The 26998-nt window shown below is 37.5% G+C and overlaps 1 protein-coding gene across 8 annotated transcripts in view; it reads right to left on the bottom strand.

Moving 5' to 3' along the window:
- The window catches only part of ATF7IP2 (activating transcription factor 7 interacting protein 2), an 80350-nt gene that overhangs the window by 16865 nt on the left and 36487 nt on the right, over positions 1 to 26998 (bottom strand). For all 8 annotated transcript variants that reach the window (XM_055561332.1, XM_055561333.1, XM_055561327.1 and 5 more), the window contains one exon: positions 265 to 335. In XM_055561332.1, the coding sequence (XP_055417307.1) occupies positions 265 to 335 (71 nt within the window). The remainder of the gene's footprint in view (positions 1 to 264; positions 336 to 26998) is intronic.

Below are 26998 nucleotides of genomic sequence, written 5' to 3'. Positions count from 1 at the left end.
TAACAGATATGAAAGCAGTTTTATAATTTATAAAGCCACTCAACCAAGTAAACAAAGAAACAACAAGTAAAGAAAGAAAAGGCCATAGATTGATTAACACAAGGTTAAAAAGAACCTCAACTTTATTAAACAATCAACTGATTTATTCAGGTTAATCACAGATATAAATTAAACATTTTTAAGAATAGAATTTTCAATTCTGTTTTAAATACTGATTTGAGGCTTTCTGATTTGACAGATCATATTTTAATCAACTTAACATACCTGTTGGATTTGATATAACTGGAGTTGTCAAATTAGGACTTTCCACAGAAATCAACAGGACATCATCATTACTAAAATGAAACAAATATGTATTATTATGTTGAGACATGTAATCAATGGTTATAATTATTCTATTTTATCATTTCATAACTGATATGTTTTAATCTAACAACTGGTGGGGGGGAGTCAGAATGATGATTAACCAAGTACTGAAGAAACCCTGGGTATAACCAATTATTTATATAATCAAAAGTTCAAGATACACAATGAATTTTTAAAATTTAGTAGAGATTCATTTATAATAGAGCCAAATGTACAATCTATAAGTATACAAGATCTATACGTGTACAAAATATACAAATGTCACTCTAGCACACATATGTGCCTTTGTGAAAATGAAACAATGTATAAAAGAAACAAACTCTTTGTTACAGATGAAGAAGTATAAAAAATATACTTAAAAATTAATTCTGCCACTACTTTACATTGTATCACTATAGTAGCAACATTTACCACAGGTAAGAAACTGAGGAAAGGATGATAAATGATGCTGATTATGGTTACAGAATATTCTGAGTCAGAAGACTGTCTTTTGCTCCATTTTACTCTGACTGCACTTTTTTGAATCTGACATTTAAAATTGGAATTTTTGTTAAGAAAAATCTTAACACAAATTTTAGTAAGCCAATTTAATTTGCTACATTAATTTCACGTGACTGGTACACAAGGTTGTGCCGTTTTCTTATAGATGCTTTTAATTCTTAGCTTTGCTATTTGGTCTTGATTCATTTCAAGTTATTTTTGTATATGTTGTAAGAGGTTCACTTTCCCTCTCTGGTTACTCCAGCAACAGTTGTTGAAAAGACTACCTCTTCCTTATTAAATTATTTTGGCAACTTCATTGAAAACCAATGGACTCTCTGTATACTTTAATTTGTCCACTGATTTATATTTCTTTCCTCATGCCAATACCATTCTCTTAATTCTTATAGCCTCACAGTTAAGTCGAACTCAGGTAGTATATGTCTTCCAACGTTATTCTTTTATAACACTGTTTTCATCTTCTAGGTCTTTTGCATTTCACACAAGGTTTTTTTTGTCGTTGTTTTTGTTAGTTTATTTTTGGTTGCGCTGGGTCTTCAGTGCTGTACAGGCTTTTCTATAGTTGTGGTGCATGGGCGTCTCACTGCTGTGGAGCACAGGCTCTACGATATGAGGGCTTCACAAGCTGTAGCACATGGGCATAGTAGTTGTGGGTCCTGGGCTCCAGAGCACAGGCTCAATATTTGTGGTGTATGTATGGGCTTAGTTGCTCTGTGGCACGTGTGATCTTCCTGGACAAGGGATTGAACCCACTGTCTCCTGCACTGGCAGGCAGATTCTTTACCACTGAGGCACCAAGGAAACACTTCACACAAGTTTTGGATCCGTTTGTTACTTTCTACAGAAAAGGATGCCAAGATTTTAAGAGTGCACTAAATATATAGAACAATCCGGGTGAAGTGACATCAACAATGAATTTTCTGATTTGTAAACATGGCATCTCACTATATATTTATACCTCCTTTGTCTCAGTAATATTTTGTACATTTAAAAATTACTAAATAACTTTTCCAATAGCAGTTTTACGTTTATAGTAAAGTTGAGTAGAATGTACAGTGTTTTCCCATATACGTCCTAACCCCTCCCACACACAACCTCCCACAAAATCCTGTACCACAGTGGCACTCTTGTTACAACTGATGAAACTATGCTAACATTACCATTATTGCCAAAGTTCAGAGTTTACAATAGCATTCACTCTCTTTTACAACTATTTGGCTGTATGGGGTCTTAGTTGTGGAACGGGGATCTTTAGTTGTGGCAGGCAGGATTTCCAGCTGTGGCATAGGCACTGTACTCTTCGTTGTGGGATCTGGTTCCTTGACCAGGGATTGAACCCGGGGTCCCTGCATTGGGAGCACAGAGTCAGCCACTGGACCACCAGGGAAGTCCCACAGTAGCATTTATTCTTAGTGTTAGGATGTTCTATGGATTTTGACAAATGTATAATGACAAGTATCCACCATTACAGTATAATATAAAATAGTTTCATTGCCCCCAAATCCCCAGTGCTTTGCCTATTCATCCCTCCCTACTAACTTCTGACAACATTTGATTTCTTACTACCTCCATTCAGTTCAGTTTAGTTCAGTCACTCAGTTGTGTCCAACTCTTTGTGATCCCATGAATCGCAGCACACCAGGCCTCCCTGTCCATCTCCAACTCCTGGAGTACACTCAGACTCACGTCCATCGAGTCAGTGATGCCATCCAGCCATCTCATCCTCTGTCATCCCCTTCTCCTCCTGCCCCCAATCCCTCCCAGCATCAGAGTCTTTTCCAATGAGTCAACTCTTCACATGAGGTGGCCAAAGTACTGGAGTTTCAGCTTTAGCATCATTCCTTCCAAAGAAGTCCCAGGGCTGATCTCCTTCAGAATGGACTGGTTGGATCTCCTTGCAGTCTAAGGGACTCTCAACAGTCTTCTCCAACACCACAGTTCAAAAGCATCAATTCTTCGGCACTCAGCTTCCTTCACAGTCCAACTCTCACACCCATACATGACCACTGGAAAAACCACAGCCTGACTAGATGGACCTTTGTTGGCAAAGTAATGTCTCTGCTTTTGAATATGCTATCTAGATTGGTCATAACTTTTCTTCCAAGGATAAGCACCTTTTAATTTCATGGCTGCAGTCACCATCTGTAGTGATTTTGGAACCCCAAAAAATAAAGTCTGACACTGTTTCCCCATCTATTTCCCATGAAGGGATGGGACCAGATGCCATGATCTTCGTTTTCTGAATGTTGAGCTTTAAGCCAACTTTTTCACTCTCCTCTTTCACTTTCATCAAGAGGCTTTTTAGTTCCTCTTCACTTTCTGCCATAAGGGTGGTGTCATCTGCGTATCTGAGGTTGTTGATATTTCTCTCGGCAATCTTGATTCCAGCTTGTGCTTCTTCCAGCCCAGCGTTTCTCATGATGTACTCTGCATATAAGCTAAATAAGCAGGGGGACAATATACAGCCTTGACGTACTCTTTTTCCTATTTGGAACCAGTCTGTTGTTCCATGTCCAGTTCTAACTGTTGCTTCCTGACCTGCATACAAATTTCTTAAGAGGCAGGTCAGGTGGTCTGGTATTCCCATCTATTTCACAATTTTCCACAGTTGATTGTGATGCCCACAGTCAAAGGCTTTGGCATAGTCAATAAAGCAGAAATAGATGTTTTTCTGGAACTCTCTTGCTTTTTCCATGATCTAGTGGATGTTGGCAATTTGATCTCTGATTCCTCTGCCTTTCCTAAAACCTGCTTGAACATCTGGAAGTTCATGGTTCACGTATTGCTGAAGCCTGGCTTGGAGAATTTTGAGCATTACTTTACTAGCATGTGAGATGAGTGCAATTGTGCAGTAGTTTGAGCATTCTTTGGCATTGCCTTTCTTTGGGACTGGAATGAAAACTGACTTTTTCCAGTCCTGTGGCCACTGCTGAGTTTTCCAAATGTGCTGGCATATTGAGTGTAGCACTTTCACAGCATCATCTTTCAGGATTTGAAATAGCTCCACTGGAATTCCATCACCTCTACTAGCTTTGTTTGTAGTGATACTTTCTAAGGCCCACTTGACTTCACATTCCAGGATGTTTGGGTCTAGGTGAGTGATCACACCATCATGATTATCTGAGTCGTAAAGATCTTTTTTGTACAGTTTTTCTGTGTATTCCTGCCCCTCTTCTTAATATCTTCTGCTTCTGTTAGGTCCATACCATTTCTGTCCTTTATCGAGCCCATCTTTGCATGAAATGTTCCCTTGGTATCTCTAATTTTCTTGAAGAGATCCCTAGTCTTTCCCATTCTGTTGTTTTCCTCTATTTCTTTGCATTGATCACTGAAGAAGGCCTTATCTCTTCTTGCTATTCTTTGGAACTCTGCATTCAGATGCTTATATCTCCACAGTTTTACCTTTTCTAGAATGTCATGTAGTTGAAATCATCAGTATATGGCTTTCTCATATTGGCTTCTTTTCACTTAATAATACACATTTAAGTTTCCTCCAGGTCTTTTCATAGCTTGATAGCTCATTTCTTTTTTTTTTAAGCACTAAATAGTATTCTATTGTCTGAATGTACCACATTTGTTTATCCCTTCACTTATGGAAGGACATCCTGGGGCAAGTTTTGGCAATTATGAACAAAACACATTTTATATTATTCTATTTTCTATTTTTTATTTTATTTTATTTATTTATTTTATCTATTTATTTTATTTTCTATTTCTATTTTTTAGCATATTATACTATTTTAATTAGTAGCTTCCCTAGAGTTTGCAATATACATTGACAACTACTCCAAGTCAGTTGTCAAATAAATTCTACACTGCTTCAAAAGGAGTACCTTCGTTCTCAGTTACATCCGACTCTTTGTGATCCCATTAACTGTAGCCCATCAGGCTCCTCTGTCCATAGAATTTCCCAAGAATACTGGAGTGAGTTGCCATTTCCTCTTCCAGGGGATCTTCCCCACCCAGGAATTGAACCTGCGTCTCCTGCATGGCAGGCAAATTCTTTTCTGTTGTGTCACTGATAAAAGCCCCTACAAGTACCTTATAATAATAAAATATTCCTAATTCCTCTTTCTGTTCCTTGAATCACTGCTGCCACTCATTTCACTTATAGTAAGTGTGTTAACGAGCACACACATGCATACACAATCAAATACACTGTTGCTATTAATTTGAACAAACTCTTATCAGTTAAATCAACTAAGAAGAAAAATAAAAGGTTCTACTTTATGTTCACGCATTCCTTTTCTTTATGTAGATCTGATTTTCTGACATACCATTTTCCTTCTCTAGGAAGAATTTTTAACATTTCCTGTAAAGCAGATCTATTGGCAACTAATACCCTAAATTTTTGTTTGTCTGAGAAAGACTATTTCTCCTTCAACTTTGAAGGATGTCCACAGTGCAAAGCATTTTAGGTTGGTAAATTTTGTTCTCATAACACTTGAAATACTTCACTCTACTTTCTTATTGTTTGTATAGTTTAAAGAAGTTGATGTAACTCTTACCTTAGCTCCTCCATAGATAAGGTGCTTTTTCCTTGGCTTTCAAGATAGCTTCAATTTTCTGAAGTTTAAACTATATTTAGGTGTATGTGTTTGGTATTTATCCTGCTTGGTGTTCTCTGAGCTCCCTGGATTTGTGGTTTGGTCTTTAATGTTTATTTGGGAGAAATTCTTAGTAACTGTTACTTCAAACATTGCTTTTGTTCCTTTCTTTCTTCCTTCTGGAATTCCCATTACGCATATGTAATTCCCTTTGTAGTAGGCGACCTGAGCTCTTGGATATTCTGGGTTGTTATTGTCATTTTTTTTCCCCCTCTTAGTCATATTATTAAAGTCAGTCATTGCTTTTCTTAGCAATGTCTAACTAATAAACCCATAAACAGCTTTCTTCAATTCTGTCAGTAGTTTTTATCTCAAGCATTTTTCTTAGAATTTCCATCTCTCTGTTTACATTACCAACCAGTTCTTGGATTTTGTCTCTTTCCATTAAAGTACATTAATCATAGTTTCTAAAAAATTCCTGGTTTGATAACTTCAACATTCCTGCCATATCTGACTCTGGTTCTGATGCTCGTTTGGTATCTTCAAATTGTTGTTTTTGCTTTTTAGTCGGGTCATTTTTTTGTTGAAAGGTAGACATGATGTACTGGTTAAAAGGAACTATGGTAAACAGGCCTTCAGTAATGCAGTGGTAAAATGTGTGGGAAGAGGAGGCACTCTACTTTTCTTATGATTAGGCCTTTTAGTGAGCCTGTGCCCCTAGAATGTGAAATTCACTAGTGCGTCTCTGTCCCCACAGCCCTCTTAGGTGGGACAGGATGGCGAGAAGGGGCTGGAGTTGTCTATTTCTCTTCCTCCATGTGTAATGCTAAAGGGAGCACATGTTGGATGTTTTCTTTCCCCCAGGTAGGTTAATCTCTGGTAATAGTTCCTCCTGAGGGTTCAGTTCAGCTCAGTTCAGTTGCTCAGTTGTGTCCAACTCTTTGCGACCCCATGAATCGCAGCACACCAGGCCTCCCTGTCCATCACCAACTCCAGGAGTTCACTCAGACTCACGTCCATCGAGTCAGTGATGCCATCCAGCCGTCTCATCCTCTGTCGTCCCCTTCTCCTCTTGCCCCCAATCCCTCCCAGCATCAGAGTCTTTTCCAATGAGTCAACACTTCACATGAGGTGGCCAAAGTACTGGAGTTTCAGCTTTAGCATCATTCCTTCCAAAGAAATCCCAGGGCTGATCTCCCTCAGAATGGACTGGTTGGATCTCCTTGCAGTCCAAGGGACTCTCAAGAGTCTTCTCCAACACCACAGTTCAAAAGCATCAATTCTTCGGTGCTCAGCCTTCTTCACAATCCAACTCTCACATCCATACATGACCACTAGAAAAAACATAACCTTGACTAGACGGACCTTTGTTGGCAAAGTAATGTGTCTGCTTTTGAATATGCTATCTAGGTTGGACATAACTTTCCTTCCAAGGAGTAAGCATCTTTTAATTTCATGGCTGCAGTCACCATCTATAGTAATTTTGGAGCCCAGAAAAATAGTCTGACACGGTTTCCACTGTTTCCCCATGTATTTCCCATGAAGTGATGGGACCGGATGCCATGATCTTCGTTTTCTGAATGTTGAGCTTTAAGCCAACTTTTTCACTCTCCACTTTCACTTTCATCAAGAGGCTTTTGAGTTCCTCTTCACTTTCTGCCATAAGGGTGGTGTCATAGGGTAGGCCTATTCAAAAGCTTTTTTACCTTGTCCATTGCTGGAAGCATGAAAGAATTTTTTTCCAGTGAAGATCAGTAGAGCTCGTATAGGTAAAACTCACAAAACTGTGCCTTCTCCAATACCAGGACACTGCCCCACTTCCGCCTTCCTCCTGCCTTGGAGTTTTTAACTCTGAGATTTATCTACTCTGAGCCTTCAGCAATTACAATTTGGGATTCCCTACCCCAGCAGTGGTTGCCGTGGAGGTTTCTGATCCTGTTCCAGGATGTTTTGATTCTCCGTTTTTGCCTGATTCTATCTCCAATTTGAGGGGCAGCAGTTTGCTCAATGACCTTACTTCTATGGTGGATCAGAGATGAGTGGTTGATTTTTTTTCAGTTTGTTCAGCTTTTTACTTGTTAGTATGGAGTGATGACACTTCACATGCTAGATCAGAAATCTGAAGTCTACTTTGTAGTTCTGAAATTAGGTCTTATATATATATATATTCTGGTAATTTACTCCTATGAATACCACATTCTTTGATGATATTATGTTCATAAGTGGCATTAATTTAAAATATTAAATTGTTTATTGCCTGTATATAGAAATACTATAAGAAAACAGTATTATATATAACATATATACACACAGCACATAGTACAGAGGAACGGTGTGATATATACACAGACATAGACCCTATACAGGTCTTCCCAGGTGGAGCAGTGGTAAAGAATCTGTCCACCAATGCAGGAGATCCAAGAGATGTGGGTTCGATGCCTGGGTCAGGAAGATCCCCTAAAGCAGGAAACGACAATCCACTACGGTATTCTTGTCTGGAAAATTTCATGGACAGAGAAGTCTGGCAGGCTATAGTCCATGAATGAGCACACACAGATACCCTATATAGAAACACAATAAAATATTTTATATTTATCCACATAGTTATAACTTCTAGCACTCTTCATTACTTTACCTTTGCATAGATCCAATTTTCCATCTGGTATTATTTTCCTTCTACCTGATGAAGCTCCTTTGTATTCCTGTAGTTCAGGTCTGCTGCTGAGGTATTTTCACTTTTTTTTTTTAGTGTGAAAAAGTCTGTTTTTCTTGTACACGTCTGAAAGATATTTTCACTGAGTGTAGAACTGCAGAAACTGAGACAGTTTCTCTTTTAATCAATTAGAGATGTCGCTCCACTTCAGTACTTTAGAGACGTCTTGCTTTCAACATCTTTAAAGTTTGAATAGTTTACAGTGAGAATACACATTCTATTTTTGTTCCTTTCCATGTAATGTGTCTTTTCTCTGGCTGCTTTTAAGATTTCCTTGTCAACACTGATTTTTAGCAATCTGGTTTGATGTGCTTTCCTTTTGCTGCTTCTTCTTAGGTTTGTCAACCTTTGTTCTTTTCTATTTATGGGTTTAGAATTTTCATCAAATTTGGAAAAATTTTAGATGTATTTTCCTGCCCCCCACCTAGTGATGACTACAATGATATATATATATATATATATATATATATACATTAGACTGATTGATACTATTCTTCGAGTTTCTCATGCTCTGTGCTTTTTCTCCTCATGCTTTTGTTTGAACAGTTTCTGATGATATTTCACTGATTCTTAAAAAGTCAGTAGTTATCTATTTTGTTATTAATCCTATCCAATATATTTTTCAATTTAGTCTGTCTCATCTCTAGAAGTACATTTGCTTTTTTTTATATCTTCCATTTCTCCTGTCATAGTGACATTTTGCTCCATATTGTTGGATATGAAGAATGTACATTGATAATTGCTATTTTATGTTGTTATCTGGTAAGCCCATCAACCATGCTAATTCTAGGTTTGTTTCTATCATTTTGGTTTTCTCCTAGTTATGGGTTATATTTTTCATATTTTGCATGCCTAGTAATTTTCTAGCAGATGTCAGATACTGTAAAATTCACACTGTTGTATGATGTTTCATTCCATCAGAGTGTATTGGACTTTATTCTCACATAAAGTTAAATTACTGAGGATTAGTTTCACTCCTTTGAGTCCTTCTTGGGATAGGTCCACTGCAGTCTTTTAGTCTAGGACTAATTTAGCCCACTACAGCTATACACGTCCAAGAACTCGACCTGTTGTTCCATTTAAGTCTCTTCATTATAGCCAGTGAGAAAGAAAAAATGTTCCCAGCTCTGTGCAATCACCAGAAAATGTCTGGCCCTCTTCCTTACATTAGTACTTACCTAACCCTCTCGTTTTTCTATTCTTTGCTTGTATAGATCTGTGATCAGTCAATGATTTAATGGGTTCCCTTTGGAGACTGAATTCTGCCTTTATGTAATTACCTCTTCTTCATTATTCTGCTTCAAAACTTCTAGGTAATTCAGATTCTCCAATATCTGATCTAAATGTACTAAGACCAGGCAGGCTGTTTGGGCTCCTCCCACCCCCATTTTTCAACTTGGAAAATCCCTCCAGGCAGAGTTGGCATAATTGTTTAGTGCATTTCATTTGTTTCCTTTCTCACAGGAATCAAGTCTTGTGTTCCTTGTTGAACAATGTCTGAACACAATTTTTTTCTTTGGTCTAGTCTTCTGGATGTTTACAACAAAAGAACAATTCCTTTAGCAGGTAATACTTCATGAACAGGAGACATTTCCCCATACAGTGACTTCCACTTCTGTGAAATCAACTGCTTTTTAAGTACACTTTTAAACTCAGATTTAATTGAATAATTTTTATATCAAAATTATCAATAAGATATTCTGACAAAAGCTATTATTTCTAAGTTCAATAAATAAAAAAGTGTTCAGATCCAAATTTTTTATCAATGATATTTTACTCTTCTATTCATTTTTGGACTTGAACAAAACTTACAAAGTTTATTTTGTATATATTTTTTTCTACTAGTCATATAGTATATGGAAGACTAATAGCTGTATTTAACTCTGTTGCTTAACTACAAAAAACTATAAGCAACTCTTTTCAGATATTCATTACACTACAGACAAAACTCTCTTTTCAAGCTCAAAATGCTTCATTTGATATCTCTACTGTTTTTAATATTTGCTGCTATAGTAGATCAAACATAATGTTATTTAAGAGTCTAAGACATTAAGCAGAAAGACTTTAAAAAGCAGAGTAAAATTTTTGTCAGTCTCATTGAAATTTTGGTTTGGGGAGGTAAGGTAAAGATTTAGAAGCCGCCAAAGAGGAGAGGCCCTGGTGAACAGTACAAGTTTTCAGCTGGAGAAGCCACTGAGGGCTACATCTCCAAAGTCAGAGTGAACTAGATGTTGAAGCAGACTAACCAAAGTAACAGGCCTGAATTTATACCATTCTCTGAGCAGATTAGGTGACCAGGCCCTACTCTATCTGCCAGAAGACAGAATAAATCTTGTCTATAGGAAGATATTATCCAGAGCCTCACCAATTCTTCAGAAATTATCAAGTACACTGACAGAATCAAATGACTGGAAACTGAGAGAAAAACATATACACAGATGATTGTGATACTGGAGTTATAAAACAAGAACATTAAAAAAAAAACCAAACTATGAAAGTTAGTTTTTAAAATATTGAGGAAAGATAGAGAAAATAGTTAAAACCAGATGGAACACTTATCAGAAAAATAATAACCTGCCTGCAATGCAGGAGATCCAGATTTGATCTCTGGGTCAGGAAAATCTGAAAAGCTGAAAATCCAGGGAAATCTCTAAGCCTAGAGAAGGGAATGGCTACCCATTCCAGTATTCTTGCCTGGAGAAGTGGAAAGACTTGGAAAGGGAAAAGATATTCTTGGTAAATAAATCTGACAAAAATTTAAGACAGGCAACTCAAAAGGAAAACACACAAAAGTCTTAGAGAAACTTAATGAAGGAAGTTACCCAAATTACTATCAAACATAAAGTATTTAATTTCATTATTAGAAGGAAACAATTAAAACAAATACAGGCATACCACAGAGACATAGCATGTCTGATTCCAGATCATAGTAATATTAAGTAAATACTTCAATAAAGTGGATCACATGAATTTTTTTGATTTCCCAGTGCATATAAAAGCTATGTTTACTATACTATACTGTGCTGTATACTACACAGTAGTCTATTAAGTGTGAAAAAGCATTATGTCTAAAAAAATAATGTACATGCCTTTATTTAAAAATATTTAATTGCTAAAAGATTCTAACCCATCATGTGAGCCTTCAGTAAGTTGTAATCTTCTTGCTGATGGATGATCTTGTGTCAATGTTGATGGCTGCTGACCGATCAGGGTGGTGGTGGTTGCTGAATGCTGGGGTGTCTATGGCAATTTCTTAAGATAATAGTTAAATCTGCTGCATGAATTAACTCATCCCATCACAAAGCAACTGGTGTTTCTGTAGCATTTTATTAGCATTTTATCCACAGAAAAACTTCTTTAAAAATTGGAGTCAAACTTCTCAGACTTAGTCACTGCTTTATCAACTAAGTTTATGTAATATTCTAAATCATTTGTTGTCCCTTCAACAGTCTTCACAGGATCTCCAACAAGAATAGATCCATCTCAAGATACCAATTTGTTTGTTTGTCCATCTAAGGTTATCATGAGATTGCAGCAATTCAGGCTCCGCTTCTAGTTCTCTTGCTATTCCACCACATTTACGTTACCTCCTCCACTGAAGTCCTGAACCCCTCAAAGCCATCCATGAAATTTAAAATCAACCTCCTCCAAACTTCTGTTAATGTTGACCTTTTGATTTCTTGTCATGAGTCATGAATGTTCTTAATGTATCTAGAATGGTAATTCCTTTCCAGAAAGTTTTCAAATTACTTTGCTCAGATCCATTGCAGGAATCACTATCTACAGCAGCAATAGCTAAACAAAATATGTAAAATAATAAAAGTTGAAATTACTTCTTGATCCATGGGCTGCAGAAAAGATGTTCTGTTAGCAGGCATGAAAACAACATTAATCCCACTGTAGATCACCATCAGAGCTCTTGGGTGGCCAGGTGCATTGTCAATAGGCAGTAAATTTCAAGAGGAAACTTTTTCTGAGCAGTAGATCTCAAACATGCAGTTGAGTAAAACTTTCAGTAATTTAAGCCTGGGTATGCTGTCAGCCAGGCATTGTTGCTCTACTTATACAGCACAAGCAAAATATATTTAGCCTAATTCTTAGGAGCCCTGAGATTTTTGGAAGGGTAAATGAGCACTGGCTTCAATTTAAAAGTCACCAGCTACATTAGGCTTCAAAAAGAGAGTCAGCTTGTTCTTTGAATTTTTTTTTTCTTTTAAAAGTCAGGGCCCAAGGAGGTCAGACTTTTAAAAATTAATTAATTAGGCTGCACTGTGTTTTAGTAGCAGAATTCGGGATCTTCAATCTTCATTGCAGCATGCAGGATCTTTTAGTTGCAACATGCGAACTTAGTTGTGGCATGTGGGATCTAGTTCCCTGACCAGGGATCAAACCTGGACCACCTGCATTGGGAGGTTGGAGTTTCAGCCCCTGGACCAGCAAGGATGTCCCAATGTCCTTTGAAATTTTGAAGCCAGACATTAACTTCTCTGTTATGAAAGTCCTAGATGTCATCTTGCAAAATAAGATTGCTTCATCTACACTTTTGTTTAATGTTACCATCTTTGTTAATTATCTTTGGCAGATCTTCTGGATAGTTTACTGCAACATCTATATCAGCACTTTCTGCTTAACCTCCCACTTTATGTTATGGATATGGTTTTTTTCCCTTAAACCTCATGAACCAACCTCTGAAACATTTTTTCTGCAGCTTCCTCATCATCACTCTAATCCTTCATAGAACTGAAGTTAGAGCATTGCTCTGGGTTAGGCTTTGGCTTAAGCTAATGTTCTGGTTGATCTTATCCAGGCCTTTAAAACTTTCTCTATATCAGCAATAAGGTCGCTTCTTTCTTGTCATTCACGTGCTCTGGAGTAGCACGGTTAATTTCCTTAGAGAACTTCTCCTTTGCACTCATCAATCACAGCTTGGCCAACCATTTGGTGCAAGAGGCCTAGTTTTCTGCCCATCTCAAAGTTTCTAACATGCCCTACTCACTAAGCTTAATCATTTCTAGCCTTTGACTTACAAGTGAGAGATATGTGGGTCTTCTTTTCACTTCAACACTTAAAAGGCCATTGTAGGGTTATTATTCATTAGCCTAATTTCAATATTGTTAAATCTCAGGCAGAAGGAAGGCCCAAGGAGAGGGAGACAGATGGGGTCAGTGGAGCAGTCAGAATGCACATATTTATTAAGTTTGATGTCTTATATGAGTATGGTTTGTGGCAACTGAAAACAAATAGAATAGTAATATCAAAGATCACTTATTACAAATCACCATAGCAATATAATAATAATGGGAAAGTATGAAATATTGTGAGAACTGCCAAAATATGACACAGACACAAAGTGAGCAAATGCTATTAGAAAAATAGTGCCAACAGACTTGTCTGATGCAGGGCTGCCATGAACTTTCAATGTGTAAAAAAAAAAAAAACAATATCTGTGAAGCAAAATAAAGCAAAGCATGATGAAACAAGGCATGCTCATAAGTGACACTATAAACATACCGTGAGGCTAAAGTGAAAAGGGCAGATAATACCAGTGTTGGCAAGGACATGGAATAACAAACACCTCATATACTCTCATTGGGAGAGTAACTTGATACAACTTCTTTGGCAAAGTGTTTAGTAGTATCAAATCTGAGAATACACATATTCTATGATCTACCAATTCCACTTCTAGTCAAACGTCCAACAGAAATGTGTGTGTATGTATATATATATATATATATACACACACACACACATTCACCAACAGACATGCAAAAGAATGTTCAGAGCAGCACTAATCATAATTTTCCCATCTGCAAATAACTTAGACGTCCATCAAGAGTTGTGAATGGAGTAAGTTGTGGTATATTCATATGATGGACATTATACAGCAATAAAAATGATCAAATCATTGTTGCTAAGCAACAGCATGGATGAATCTCTCAACACACAAATCTGGGTAAAAGAGGCAAGAAATCAAAGTTCATTAAGTATGATTCCATTTACATAAAGATGAAAAGGAAATAAAAACAATTCATGGGGTCAGAAGTTAGGATGATGTTTACTGATGTCAGTGCACTAAGGGTGGGGCTGGTGACTGGCATGAGGCAGAACAGATGTCACTGTTGTTTTTTTTCATCTGGGTGATATTTTCAATATGTGTTTACTTTGTCAAAGCTATACATTTACTATTTGTGCACTTTTCAGTAGGCATTATATGTCAATGTTATTTTAAAATTTGTGAGTACATGTGAAGTTACTAATGCTTACCTTGAGAAATTCATTTATATATCTATATGAATTCCACTAAAGACTGTAATTCCACAAACATTTAATGTATGTAACTTTCATATGTAACTGTTCCACTGACTGGTTCCAGTGATGGCTCTTTTCTAAAGAAACCATACCTGGGAGGAAAACTGAGGACACTGATGATTTTCATGGTCTTCTAGATGCACCTATGTTTCTACTTATACTCTACCTTGGAGAAAAACTTCTGTGTCTAAAATTAGTAATTAAAGTTCTCCAGGTAATGTTACAATAAAGTAGCCTAGTAGCAGGGATCCGGAGACAAAATTGGGTCTAAATCCTGGCTCTGCCATTTATTTAACTAGCTGAGTGTTTGGGGGGCAGGAAACTTGGTTAAAGAGATATATGTAAGATTAAATAAGTATTAATAATGAATAGGAAGGAGCACATGCAAAATAGCAGAAAGTTTTATACTATGGCTGGTAACTACTATTTTCTCCTTTGTATCTCTGCAAACATTTCTTCACATGAAGTTCAATGTAAGGCTTATTTTTTAGACAATAGTAATGTTTCATTGCATCAACACTGGTGAAGTGGTCTGTTTTTGGGTGCCTTAGACCGTGATGCTTTTCATCTTTGGAAACGATTGCATATAAAGGCATTTTCTTTCTATTTACGCAAGTTCCTTTTGCATCACATACATATTCTGGTTCACAAGCCTTCTCTTCTATGAGCTTTCTGGCTCAGCTGTTACTGCCTTTTTTTTTTTTTTTCACACTCTAAAAAGAAAATACTTAAACCATTACTATAAACACAGAAAGTTAGAAGTGGCACTAATTCCTTCAACACCTGAGGTATCAGAAGAAACAATTATAAAGTCTCATATCATGTATGAAACGAGTTGCCAGTCCAGGTTCGATGCACGATACTGGATGCTTGGGGCTGGTGCACTGGGACGACCCAGAGGGATGGTATGGGGAGGGAGGAGGGAGGAGGGTTCAGGATGGGGAACACATGTATACCTGTGGCGGATTCATTTTGATATTTGGCAAAACTAATACAATTATGTAAAGTTTAAAAATAAAATAAAATTAAAAAAAAATAAAGTCTCATAGCTTTCTCTAGAGTTATAAAAAAGAAAGAACAATATTTTCCCTTTACTTTTTAAAAAGCTCCTTTATTTCTCAAATATTCTAAAAATTTTTAAATAAATTACTATGTATAGAAAATTTACATACATAAATTGCTATGTAGAATAGCTATGATGGAGGGAGGCCCCCACATTTGAACAATTTAAGAAGCTATATTAAAAAATTTTTTTTAAGAAAGAAAAATTAAAATATCTGTTTGAAGACATCAGAAAGCTCTGATGAAAGCCAGGATATAAGGAACTATAAAGATCCCAGAAAGAAGTGGGCTAGACACTTACCACTGATGTCTTCTCAAGGCATCTGCCAACTAAACCACACAGGAATACAAAGATGCCAAGAGCAAAGTGACTGATATCAAAGTGAATTGTACCGGGGGGACAAAATTGGAATACCAAGATCAGCTTAAAAAAAAACAACAGCTAGATCACAGGAATGGAGGAAAATCAGAATAAGTTGAGTCCAAAAACTGGAAACCAGCCTCAGGTCTGCTCAATTCCCAATTGGATTGAAATGTTGTACTATTTACCTATTGCTATATAACAATTTATCCCCAAACATAATGGCTATAAAAAATAACATTTATTACCTCACAGTTTCTACAGGAAACGTAGAGAACTGTATAGTTGCGGGGTTTAGGCTCAGGATATCTCACGAGCTCACAGTCAGCATGCTGGCAGGGGCTACAGTCATTGGAAGACATGACTGGGGCGGCATGTCCTGGCCATGACTTGGCCAGGCGCTTCACCATGTGTGACAGCACAGGCTGCTTGATGTCCTCAAGAAACCTATCTTGTCCCCATATTATTATGGTATTTAACCTGCCCCAGAGCAAGCAATCCAAGAGAGAGAAACCTACAATGTCTTTAGTGATTTAGTTACATAGTGTCACTTTGCCACTTTTGTATCTTATTTGCTGTCACTACTAAGTACAGCCCAAGCCAGGAATTAGGCTCTACCTTATAATGGGAAAGTTCAAGTATTAGACGCTCAGTCATGTCCGATTTTTTGGACCCCATGGACTGTAGCCTGCCAGGCTCCTCTGTCCATGGGATCCTCCAGGCATGAATACTGTGGTGGGTTATTGTCTGAGCCACCAGGACTATCAAAGAATTTATGGGTACATTTTAAAACCAGTAAAAGAGGCTGTGTCCCTGTCTCTGCCTCCTGCCAGAATATAGGATGAATTCACTCTGATAAAAGATAATATCATTTAGAGCCTCCATAATTTTTAATACATAATGTCCAAGATTCAAACAACAAAAATCAGTAAGTATAATAAGAAATAGAGCGGACTTCCCTGGTGGCACAGTGGATAAGAATCCACTTCTCAGTGCAAGGGACAAAAGTTCGACCCCTGCCTGGTCCAGGAAGATTCTACATGCTGCAGAACAACTAAACCTGTGTACCACAACTACTGAGCTGGTGCTGTAGAGCCCACAAGCCGCAACTACTGAGCCTCCATGCTGCAACTACTGGAGTCCGTGGGCCTAGAGCCATAAGAGAAGCCATTACAATGAGAAGCCAGGGGACCACAGCCAAGACCAGCTACCACTTGCCACAACTAGAGAACGCACGCGCAAAGCAATGAAGACCCAGTGCAGCCATAAGTATATAAATAAAAGAAACAAGGCAAAGACGACGTTCAGTAAACAGAAAGAGCTCAGAGTGACCCAGATACGAGTAATAAAAAATAAATCAGAAAATAATAGCAATTAAATGTTCAACATGTGATGACAAGATGAATTTTAGCACAGGACTTACTTAAATCTATTAAAAATGGATCCAATGGGAAGAGGAGATTGGAAAATTAAACTGAAACTAAGAACTAAATACATGAGTACTTAACAGCCACTTGGATACAGCTGAAGAGAGAATAAATAAATTAGAAAATAGTGGAACTAGCACAGAGAACAAAAAAGATGGAGTGTACAGAGAAGAATATAACTGGAATACCAGAAGGGGAGAAGAGACAGGATGGTGCAAAACCAGTATCTAAAAGGAAAATAGCCAAGAAGTTTTCAAAGATAATGGAAAGACATGAAGTTACAGATTCAAGAACTTTGAGCTCCAATCAGGATAAACTATTCTCCCTCCACATGACAGAATATGACTGATGAAAATCAAAGATATATACAGACTATCTTGAAAACAGCTACAGAAATACACACACTATCCTCAAAGAATGAACAATAAGATGGATATCTAACTATTCAATAGCAATTATAAAAGTCTGAAAACAAGGTAATGACATCTTGAAAGTGCTAAAAATAACTGCCAACTTATAATTCTTTTTTTTTTTTTCCAACTTATAATTCAATACCAGGTTAAAACATTTAAAAATAAAGACATATGAAATTTTCTCCAGACAAATAAAATGTCCTGGGCAGAATTTTAAAAATAAATTTTAAATGGAATTTAAAATTAAAATTTAAATTAAATGGAATTCTTGAGGCAGAAGAAAAAGTATCCTTGATGGAAATACAGGAAGAAATGAAGAACAACAGAAAAGGTCAATACAGTTCACTCTTACACAATGAGGGTGTTAGGGGTGCCAGCCCCCCTTGCAGTTGCAATCCAAGTATAAACTTCTGACTCCCCCCAAAACTAGTAATGGGCCTCGTAGGTGGCTCAGTAGTAAAGAATCTGCCTGCCAAGCAGGAGACCTACGTTCGAGCCCCAGGTTGGGAAGATCCCCTGAGGAAGGATATGGCAACCTACTCCATTATTCTTGCCTGGGAAATTCCATAGACAGAGGAGCTTGGTGGGCTACCGTCCATGGTGTTGAAAGACGTGACTTTCGACTTTATGATGAAACATGGACATGACTTTTTGACTGCTGCTGCTAAGTCGCTTCAGTCATGTCGGACTCTGTGTGACCCCATAGACGGCAGCTCACCAGGCTCCCCCGTCCCTGGGATTCTCCAGGCAAGAACACTGGAGCGGGTTGCCATTTCCTTCTCCAATGCATGAAACTGAAAAGTGAAAGTGAAGTCGCTCAGTCGTGTCCGACTCCTAGCGACCCCATGGACTGCAGCCTACCAGGCTCCTCCATCCATGGGATTTTTCAGGCAAGAGTACTGGAGTGGGGTGCCATTGCCTTCTCCAGACTTTATGACTAAACAACAACAAAAACAAAAGCTAGTAATAGACTACTATTGACAAGAAGCCTTACTGGTAACATAAATAGTCAGTTAACATATATTTTGTATGTTATATTATATACTGTATTCTTTCAATAAAGCAGGTTATAGAAAATATTAAGAAAATCATAAGGAAAATACAGTTATAGTACTCTTCTGTATTTACTGATACTGTAAATTTACATAGTCTGTTTACAAGATGAATTGTCTGTCAATACCTACATCAATATTTGTCCTATAAGATACAAAATACCATAGATAGTATATGTATTATTAACATTAGACATCAAAAATGAAACTGAGAGATTCATATTTGCTTACAGGTACAATTTTTACTGGGAAAAAATCCATTATATCCATGTATATAAGAACACTGAGCAGTTCAAACTGTTATTGTTCAAGAGTCAATCATATTTGAGGAACTCTTTAAGTGAATGACCTACCTCTTGAGAAACCTATATGCAGGTCAGGAAGCAACAGTTAAAACTGGACATGGAACAACAGACTGGTTCCAAATAGGAAAAGGCTGTATATTGTCACCCTGCTTATTTAACTTATATGCAGAGTACATCATGAGAAACACTGGGCTGGAAGAAGCACAAGCTGGAATCAACATTGCCGGGAGAAATATCAATAACCTCAGATATGCAGATGACACCACCCTTATGGCAGAAAGTGAAGAGGAACTCCAAAGCCTCTTGATGAAAGTGAAAGAGGAAAGTGAAAAAGTTGGCTTAAAGCTCAACATTCAGAAAACGAAGATCATGGCATCTGGTCCCACAACTTCATGGGAAATAGATGGGGAAACAGTGGAAACAGTGTCAGACTTTATTTTTTGGGGCTCCAAAATCACTGCAGATGGTGACTGCAGCCATGAAATGAAAAGATGCTTACTCCTTGGAAGGGAAGTTGTGACCAACCTAGACAGCATATTAAAAAGCAGAGACATTACTTTGCCAACAAAGGTCTGTCTAGTCAAGGCTATGGTTTTTCCTGTGGTCATGTACGGATGTGAGAGTTGGACTGTGAAGAAAGTTGAGTGCCAAAGAATTGATGCTTTTGAACTGTGGTGCTGGAGAAGACTCGAGAGTTCCTTGGACTGCAAGAAGATCCAACCAGTCCATTCTAAAGGAGATCAGTCCTAGGTGTTCACTGGAAGCACTAATGCTGAAGCTGAAACTCGAATACTTTGGCCACCTCATGTGAAGAGTTGACTCACTGGAAAAGACCCTGATGCTGGGAGGGACTGGGGCCAGGAGGAGAAGTGGATGACAGAGAATGAGATGGCTGGATGGCATCACTGACTCGATGGACATGAGTTTGGGTAAACAACGGGAGTTGGAGATGGACAGGGAGGCCTGGTGTGCTGCAATTCATAGGGTCGTAAAGAGTTGGACACGACTGAGCGACTGAACTGAACTGAACGACTGTACAAAGTAATGATGTTGTCTTATGAGATTTAAAATAATGTAAAACTCAAATGCATGAAACAAACAAAGGGAAGGAAGCAGTGAATGGAGTTAAAAAGTGTTCTAAGGTCACGCACTGTCTATAAAATGGTAAAAGTAGCAATTCATATTAGACTCTAATGTTAGAGTCAAGAATACATATCATGATCTTCAGGAAAACTTCTAAAGGTTATCCTTTAGGTTGAAAGATGTGTTTTCCTAAAGGTTGAAAGATGTGTAATTAATGAGGAAATGTGGAATGGAAAAAAAAAGAAATCCAAAAGAAGAGTCATGTAAGTAGAGAAAAATACATAGATGAGGGAAAAGTATCAAAAATAATGGACAAATAGAAAACAAGTATTAAAGATTACAGTTATGAGCCAACATAAAGCAGTAGGATTACATTAAACATAATCTAAAATTTCTAATTAATAATTATATTCAGGTTGGATTAAAAATACATGCTCAGCTTAATAATTATAAAGCTAGTATTCACATAGCCCCTACTTAGATAAATATATTTGAAACTATTAGCACTGCAGAAATCCACAAGCCTCTATCCTGAATCATAAATCTCCTCCATAAATAGCATTTGTGGTACTAATCCCGTTTTTTACTCTTTGGATTCACTATCTACCTCTGAATCCATAAATAACATAGTTTTTGCTGGATGAACTTCATTTGAATTGGAATCACACTATTCCTTGTATACTCCTTTCAATCATGTTTGTTGTGCAAGTAATTCATGTGGTTACATTGACTGTAGTTCATTTTTGTTAATGTACAGAATTCCACTATATAGATTTACAGCAATTATTCTTCTGGTATACTGTAGATGGACTTTTTTCCTTCTGGTTTTTAGCTACTATGAAAATGCTGCTAATAAACATTCCTAAATATATATATATATATATATATATATATATATATATCCTATTGCACATGTGTACATGTTTCTAGCTAGGGTATTTATCAAGGGATAAAACTGTTAGGACAAAGGACATTCATATCTTCAATATTTCTAGATAATGCCAAATTTTTTCTGAAGAACCATACCAGTTTACTCACCCAACAACAAAATATTAAATAAAACCAATTCTCTATCTCAAACCCTCACCAATACTTGGTACTGTCAGAATTTAAAATGTTTTACTTTTTCTTGAAAAAGTAAACTCAGTCGTGTCCGACTCTTTGCGATCCCATGGACTATACATAGTCTGTAAAATTCTCCAGGACAGAACACTGGAGTGGGTAGCCTTTCCCTTCTCTAGGGGATCTTTCCAACCCAGGTATCCTGCATTGCAGGTGGATTCTTTACCAGCTGAGCCACAAGGTAAGCCCATGAATACTGGAGTGGGTACCCTTCTCCAGTGGATTTTCCCAACCCAGGAATTGAACCAGGGTTTCCCACATAGCAGGTGGATTCTTTACCAACTGAGCTATGAGGGAAGCTTTTCCTTAACCAATATGAAATGGTATCTCAATGTGGTTTTAATTCACATTTCCCTGATTACTTAGTTAAGATGAGCACCTTGTCATATGTTTATTGACCATTTATAGAAGACCCCCTCTTCCAACATGAGAGACAGCTCTACACATGGACATCACCAGATAGTCAATACCAAAATCAGACTGATTATATTCTTTGCAGCCAAAACTGGAGAAGCTCTATACAGTCAGCAAAAACAAGACCGGGAGTTGACTGTGGCTCAGATCACAAACTTCTTATTGCAAAATTCAGACCTTAAGTGAAGAAAGTAGGGAAAACTACTAGGTCATTCAGGTATGACCTAAATCAACTCCCTTACAAATATACAGTGAAAGTGACAAATAGATTCAAGAGATTAGATCTGATAGACAGAGGGCCTGAAGAACTATGGGCAGTGGTTCTTAACATTTTATAGGAGGTGGTGATCAAAACCATCTCCAAGAAAAAGAAATGCAAAAAGGTAAAATGGTTGTCTGAAGAGACCTTACAAATAGCTGAGAAAAAAAGAGAAGCAAAAGGCAAAGGAGAAAAGGAAAAATATACCCATCTGAATGCAAAGCTCCAAAGAATAACAGGGAGAGATAAGAAAGCCTTACTAAGTGAACAGTGCAAGGAAACAGGAAAACAATAGAATGGGAAAGACTAGAGATCTCTTCAAGAAAATTAGAGATACCAAAGGAACATTTCATGCAAAGATGGGCTCGATAAAGGACAGAAATCGTATGGACCTAACAGAAGCAGAAGACAGTAAGAAGAGGCAGCAAGAATACACAGAAGAACTGTACAAAAAAGATCTTAATGACCCAGATAAACATGATGGTGGGATCACTCACCTAGAGCCAGACATCTCTGAGTGTGAAGTCAAGTGGGAATTAGGAAGCATCACTACGAACAAAGCTAGTGGAATTCCAGTTGCGCTATTTCAAATCCTGAAAGATGATGCTGTGAAAGTGTTGCACTCAGTATGCCAGCAAATTTGGAAAATTCAACAGTGGCCATAGGACTGGAAAAGGTCAGTTTTCATTCCAATTCCAAAGAAAGGCAATGCCAAAGAATGCTCAAACTACCATACAATTGTGCTCATCTCACATGCTAGCAAAGTGATGCTCAAAATTCTCCAAGTCAGGCTTCAACAGTACATAAATCATGAACTTCCAGATGTTCACACTGGATTTAGAAAAGGCAGAGGAACCAGAGATCAAATTGCCAACATCCGTTGGATCACAGAAAAGGCAAGACAGTTCCAGAAAAACATCTATTTCTGCTTTACTGACTACGCCAAAGCCTTTGACTGTGTGGATCATAATATACTGTGTTAAATTCTTAAAGAGATGGGAATACCAGACCACCTTACTTGCTTCCTGAGAAATCTGTATGCAGGTCAAGAAGCAACAGTTAAAACCAGACATTGAACAATGGACTGGTTGCAAATTGGGAAAGGAGTACGTCAAGGCTGTATATTGTCACCCTATTTATTTAATTTATATGCAGAGTACATCATGGGAAATGCTGGGCTGGATGAAGCACATGCTGGATTCAAGATTGGGTGAGAAATATCAATAACCTCAGATATGCAGATGACACCACCCTTATGGCACAAAGCGTAGAGGTACTGAAGAGCCTCTTGATGAAAGTGAAAGAGGAGAGTGAAAAAGCTGGCTTAAACCTCACCATTCAAAAAACGAAGATCATGGCATCTGGTCCCATCACTTCTTGGCAAATAGGTGGAAAAAGACAATGGAAACAGTGACAGAGTTTATTTTCTTGGGCTCCAAAATCACTGCAGATGGTGACTGCAGCCATGAAATTAAAAGATGCTTGCTCCTTGGAAGAAAAGCTATGATCAACCTAGACAGCATATTAAAAAGCAGAAACATTACTTTGCCAACAAAGCTCTCATGAAAGCTATGGTTTCTCCAGAAGTCTTATATGCATGTGAGAGTTGGACCATAAAGAAAGGTGAGTGCTGAAAAACTGATGCTTTTGAACTGTGGTATTAGAGAAGACTCGAGAGTCCCTTGGACTGCAAGGAGATAAAACCAGTCAATCCTAAAGGAAATCAGTCCTGAATATTCATTGGAAGGACTGATGCTAAAGTTACAATACTTTGGCCACCTGATGCAAAGAACTGACTCATTGGAAAAGACCCTGATGCTCGGAAAGACTGAAGGCATGAGAAGTGGATGACAGAGGATGAGATGATTGGACGGCATCACCGACTTGATGGACATGAGTTTGAGCAAGCTCTGGGAGTTGGTGATGGACAGGGAAGTCTGGCATGCTGCAGTGCATGGGGTCACAAAGAGTCGGACACGACTAAGACTGAACTGAACTGAAACGTTAATCATTTCCCCAATGATCTGCTGTACAATCTCCAACACAAACCACAAATATATCGATGTAGAGGTTTCCAGGTACTGTTACATAGCTCTATTCCAGCACTTGCCAATATCACATTATCCTAATTACTGCAGTTTCATAACGTTCTGATGTCTGATGCCAAACTCCTTTTAGTTTGTTTCTCTGTTTAAAAGGTATCTTGACCTCTTAACCCACTGCATTTATCTTACCATTTTAGAATTAAATCAACTTGTCAAGTTCCATAAAATTGCACACTATGAAACTTATTGAAATTTTACTCTATAAATTAATTTGAATGAAAGTAACAGCAATTTCAAATACTGCATTGTCCAAAGCATAAACATGGTACATTTCTTAGTGAATTCTTCTTTAATATCTCAAAGTTTTGTAATTTCCTTCAGAGTTATTGGCTTCCCTGGTAGCTTGGATGGTAAAGCGTCTGCCTACAATGTGGGAGACCTGGGTTCGATCCCTGGGTCGGGAAGATCCCTTGGAGAAGCAAACGGCAACCCACTCCAGTATTCATGCCTGGAAAATCCCATGGACCAAGGAGTCTGGTGGGCTACGGTCCATGGGGTTGCAAAGAGTCGGAGACGGCTGAGCAAATTCTCTTCTCTTCAGAGTTATTACATGCCTGATAATTGTATTTCTAGGTACTTGATATATTTAATACTATTATGTTAAAATTTTTTTCATTTCCTAATTTTTTATATCTCGTATGTGTGCTAGCCATTCAGTCACGTGTCCAGCTCTTTACGACTCCACTGACTGTAGCTTACCAGCCTCCTCTGTCTATGAAATTCTCAAGGCAAGAATACTGGAATGGATAGCCATTCTTTTCTCCAGGGGATCTTCCCAACACAGGGATAGAACCTGGCTCTCCTGCATTGCAGGCAGATTCTTTACTGTGTTAGCCATCAGGAAGCCCGTATTTGGTATATAAGAATACAACTGATTTCTTATATACTTGAGTTTAGCAATTGTGCTAAACCCTAATTAATCCTAATAATTTATCTGTAAGTTCCATTGGATTTTCTACATATATATAATACCCCAATCATCTCTGCAATAATATTTACTGTTTTTTTTAATCTTTTATATTTTTCTTTCTTTCTTTTTTGCATTAGCCAAGATATCAGCATAACATTAAAGTGGTAACAGCAGGCACCCTTCTATTTTTATCTCAAAGGGAATATTTCCCATATTTCACTATCAGATTAGTTTTAGGGTTTTTATAGATACTCTTTCAGAGAAGGCAATGGCAACCCACTCCAGTACTCTTTGCCTGGCAAATCCCACAGACGGAGGAGCCTGGTAGGCTGCAGTCCATGGGGTCACTAAGAGTTGGACACAACTCAGCGACTTCACTTTCATGCAATGGAGAAGGAAATGGCAACCCATTCCAGTATTCTTGCCTGGAGAATCCCAGGGATGAGGGAGCCTGGTGGGCTGCCGTCTATGGGGTCACACAGAGTCGCACAGCACTTCATGACTGAAGTGACTTAGCAGCAGCAGCATAGATACTCTTTATTAGATTAAGGAAGTTACCTCTTATTCCAAGTTTGTTAAGAATTTGTTTTTAATCATAAAACAGATATTTTATCAAATCCTACATCTATTGTGAGCTGATGATGACTCTCCTAGCACATTACTTAACTCATTATTGTTAAACCAACATTGCAGCATTCCTGGAACAAACTCAACTTTTATATATTGTTGAATTTGGTTTACTGATCTCTTGTTTAGGATTATTTGAATCATTCTGTGGGTAAAAATAAACTGTAATTTCCATCTCTGTAAAATTCTACAATTGATTTCATTATCAATGTGTCAGAGTTAATACACTTTAGTATCTAGTCTCATGAAATGAACTGGAGAATAGTCCCTCTTATTTTTATATTTGGTATGGTTTGTTTAAAACTGGTATTATTTCTTCCTTAAATGTTTTTTAAAACTCACCACTGAACCTCACCTACTTACTTACAGGGTCAAGTTGCACATTTCTTGTATACATCTATTCTCACACTCACCTTGGGCTGAGAGTGCTGCCTAATATAGTTTCATACATTGTACATTCTGCTTTCATTATAGAGCATGGAAAGGTGACTTGTTCGTATCATAGATATAAGCCATTGATAAATTTTGCATATCAGCATATAAAATGTTATTTTAATGGTGTCTTCACGTTTTTCTTCTATTAATAGCATTTTATTTTTCTTTTTTGTCACTTTATGAGTCTCAGCACAGGCATCAGTAAGTGGCAGTAATAAAGACTCATTGAAATGTGACTCTTAAAAAAAAAAAAAAAAAGAAATGTGACTCTTTTCTTTGCCAACTAAGTACATGTCTTCTTCACAGCAGCTTCCTGACTCAAACTAGAATGCAGACCTCAATATCATGGAACATTAGGATTTCTTCTCAAGAGTCAGAACTGCATGTAAATGGCGTAGATCTGAAATGCTTCTCTTCAATTTTATAGCATCCTTGAGTATGCACAGTCATTTGGGGAAGAAGAGTGATAGTCTCTATTCAATGGCCATTATTTAACTCACTTATTTTTGGTTATATAGTTTCCTCTTTTTAAAAGCTGTGGTATAATTTACCATATAAAAGCAAAATCATAGGATATTTTAAGGAGTGAATGTTAAGTAAATAAATAATATTATAAAGCTCAAAAACTGTTGAGAGGCACCAGTGAAAATAATTCATTAAAATGTCCCCACCCCTCTACCCTTGAACATCAATCCAGGCCAAGATCACTAATCAAGCTTCTCTGTTAAACTAATTACTTCTTCCCTGGCAGTCCCAAATCTTTTATTAAACTAGACTGCAGATCAGGTGTGTCTCAGTTGCTTTGTGATCAATTAGATGAATAAGTTAGTCTAGTCACTCTAATTTGACATTATCGTGATACTATATACTTCCAACATGCAGGGAACTAATTTTAGTCACTTTTTTCCTTGTACTATTTTCCTAATCTTACTCTTTTGTGTAATTTTTTTAAAATCACTGTTTCATAGGGCCTTGATTCTTCTATGT

Source organism: Bubalus kerabau, chromosome 23, assembly GCF_029407905.1.
Source record: "Bubalus kerabau isolate K-KA32 ecotype Philippines breed swamp buffalo chromosome 23, PCC_UOA_SB_1v2, whole genome shotgun sequence".
Taxonomy (NCBI): Eukaryota; Metazoa; Chordata; class Mammalia; order Artiodactyla; family Bovidae; genus Bubalus; species Bubalus kerabau.
This window is presented reverse-complemented; position numbering and strand designations above follow the sequence as displayed.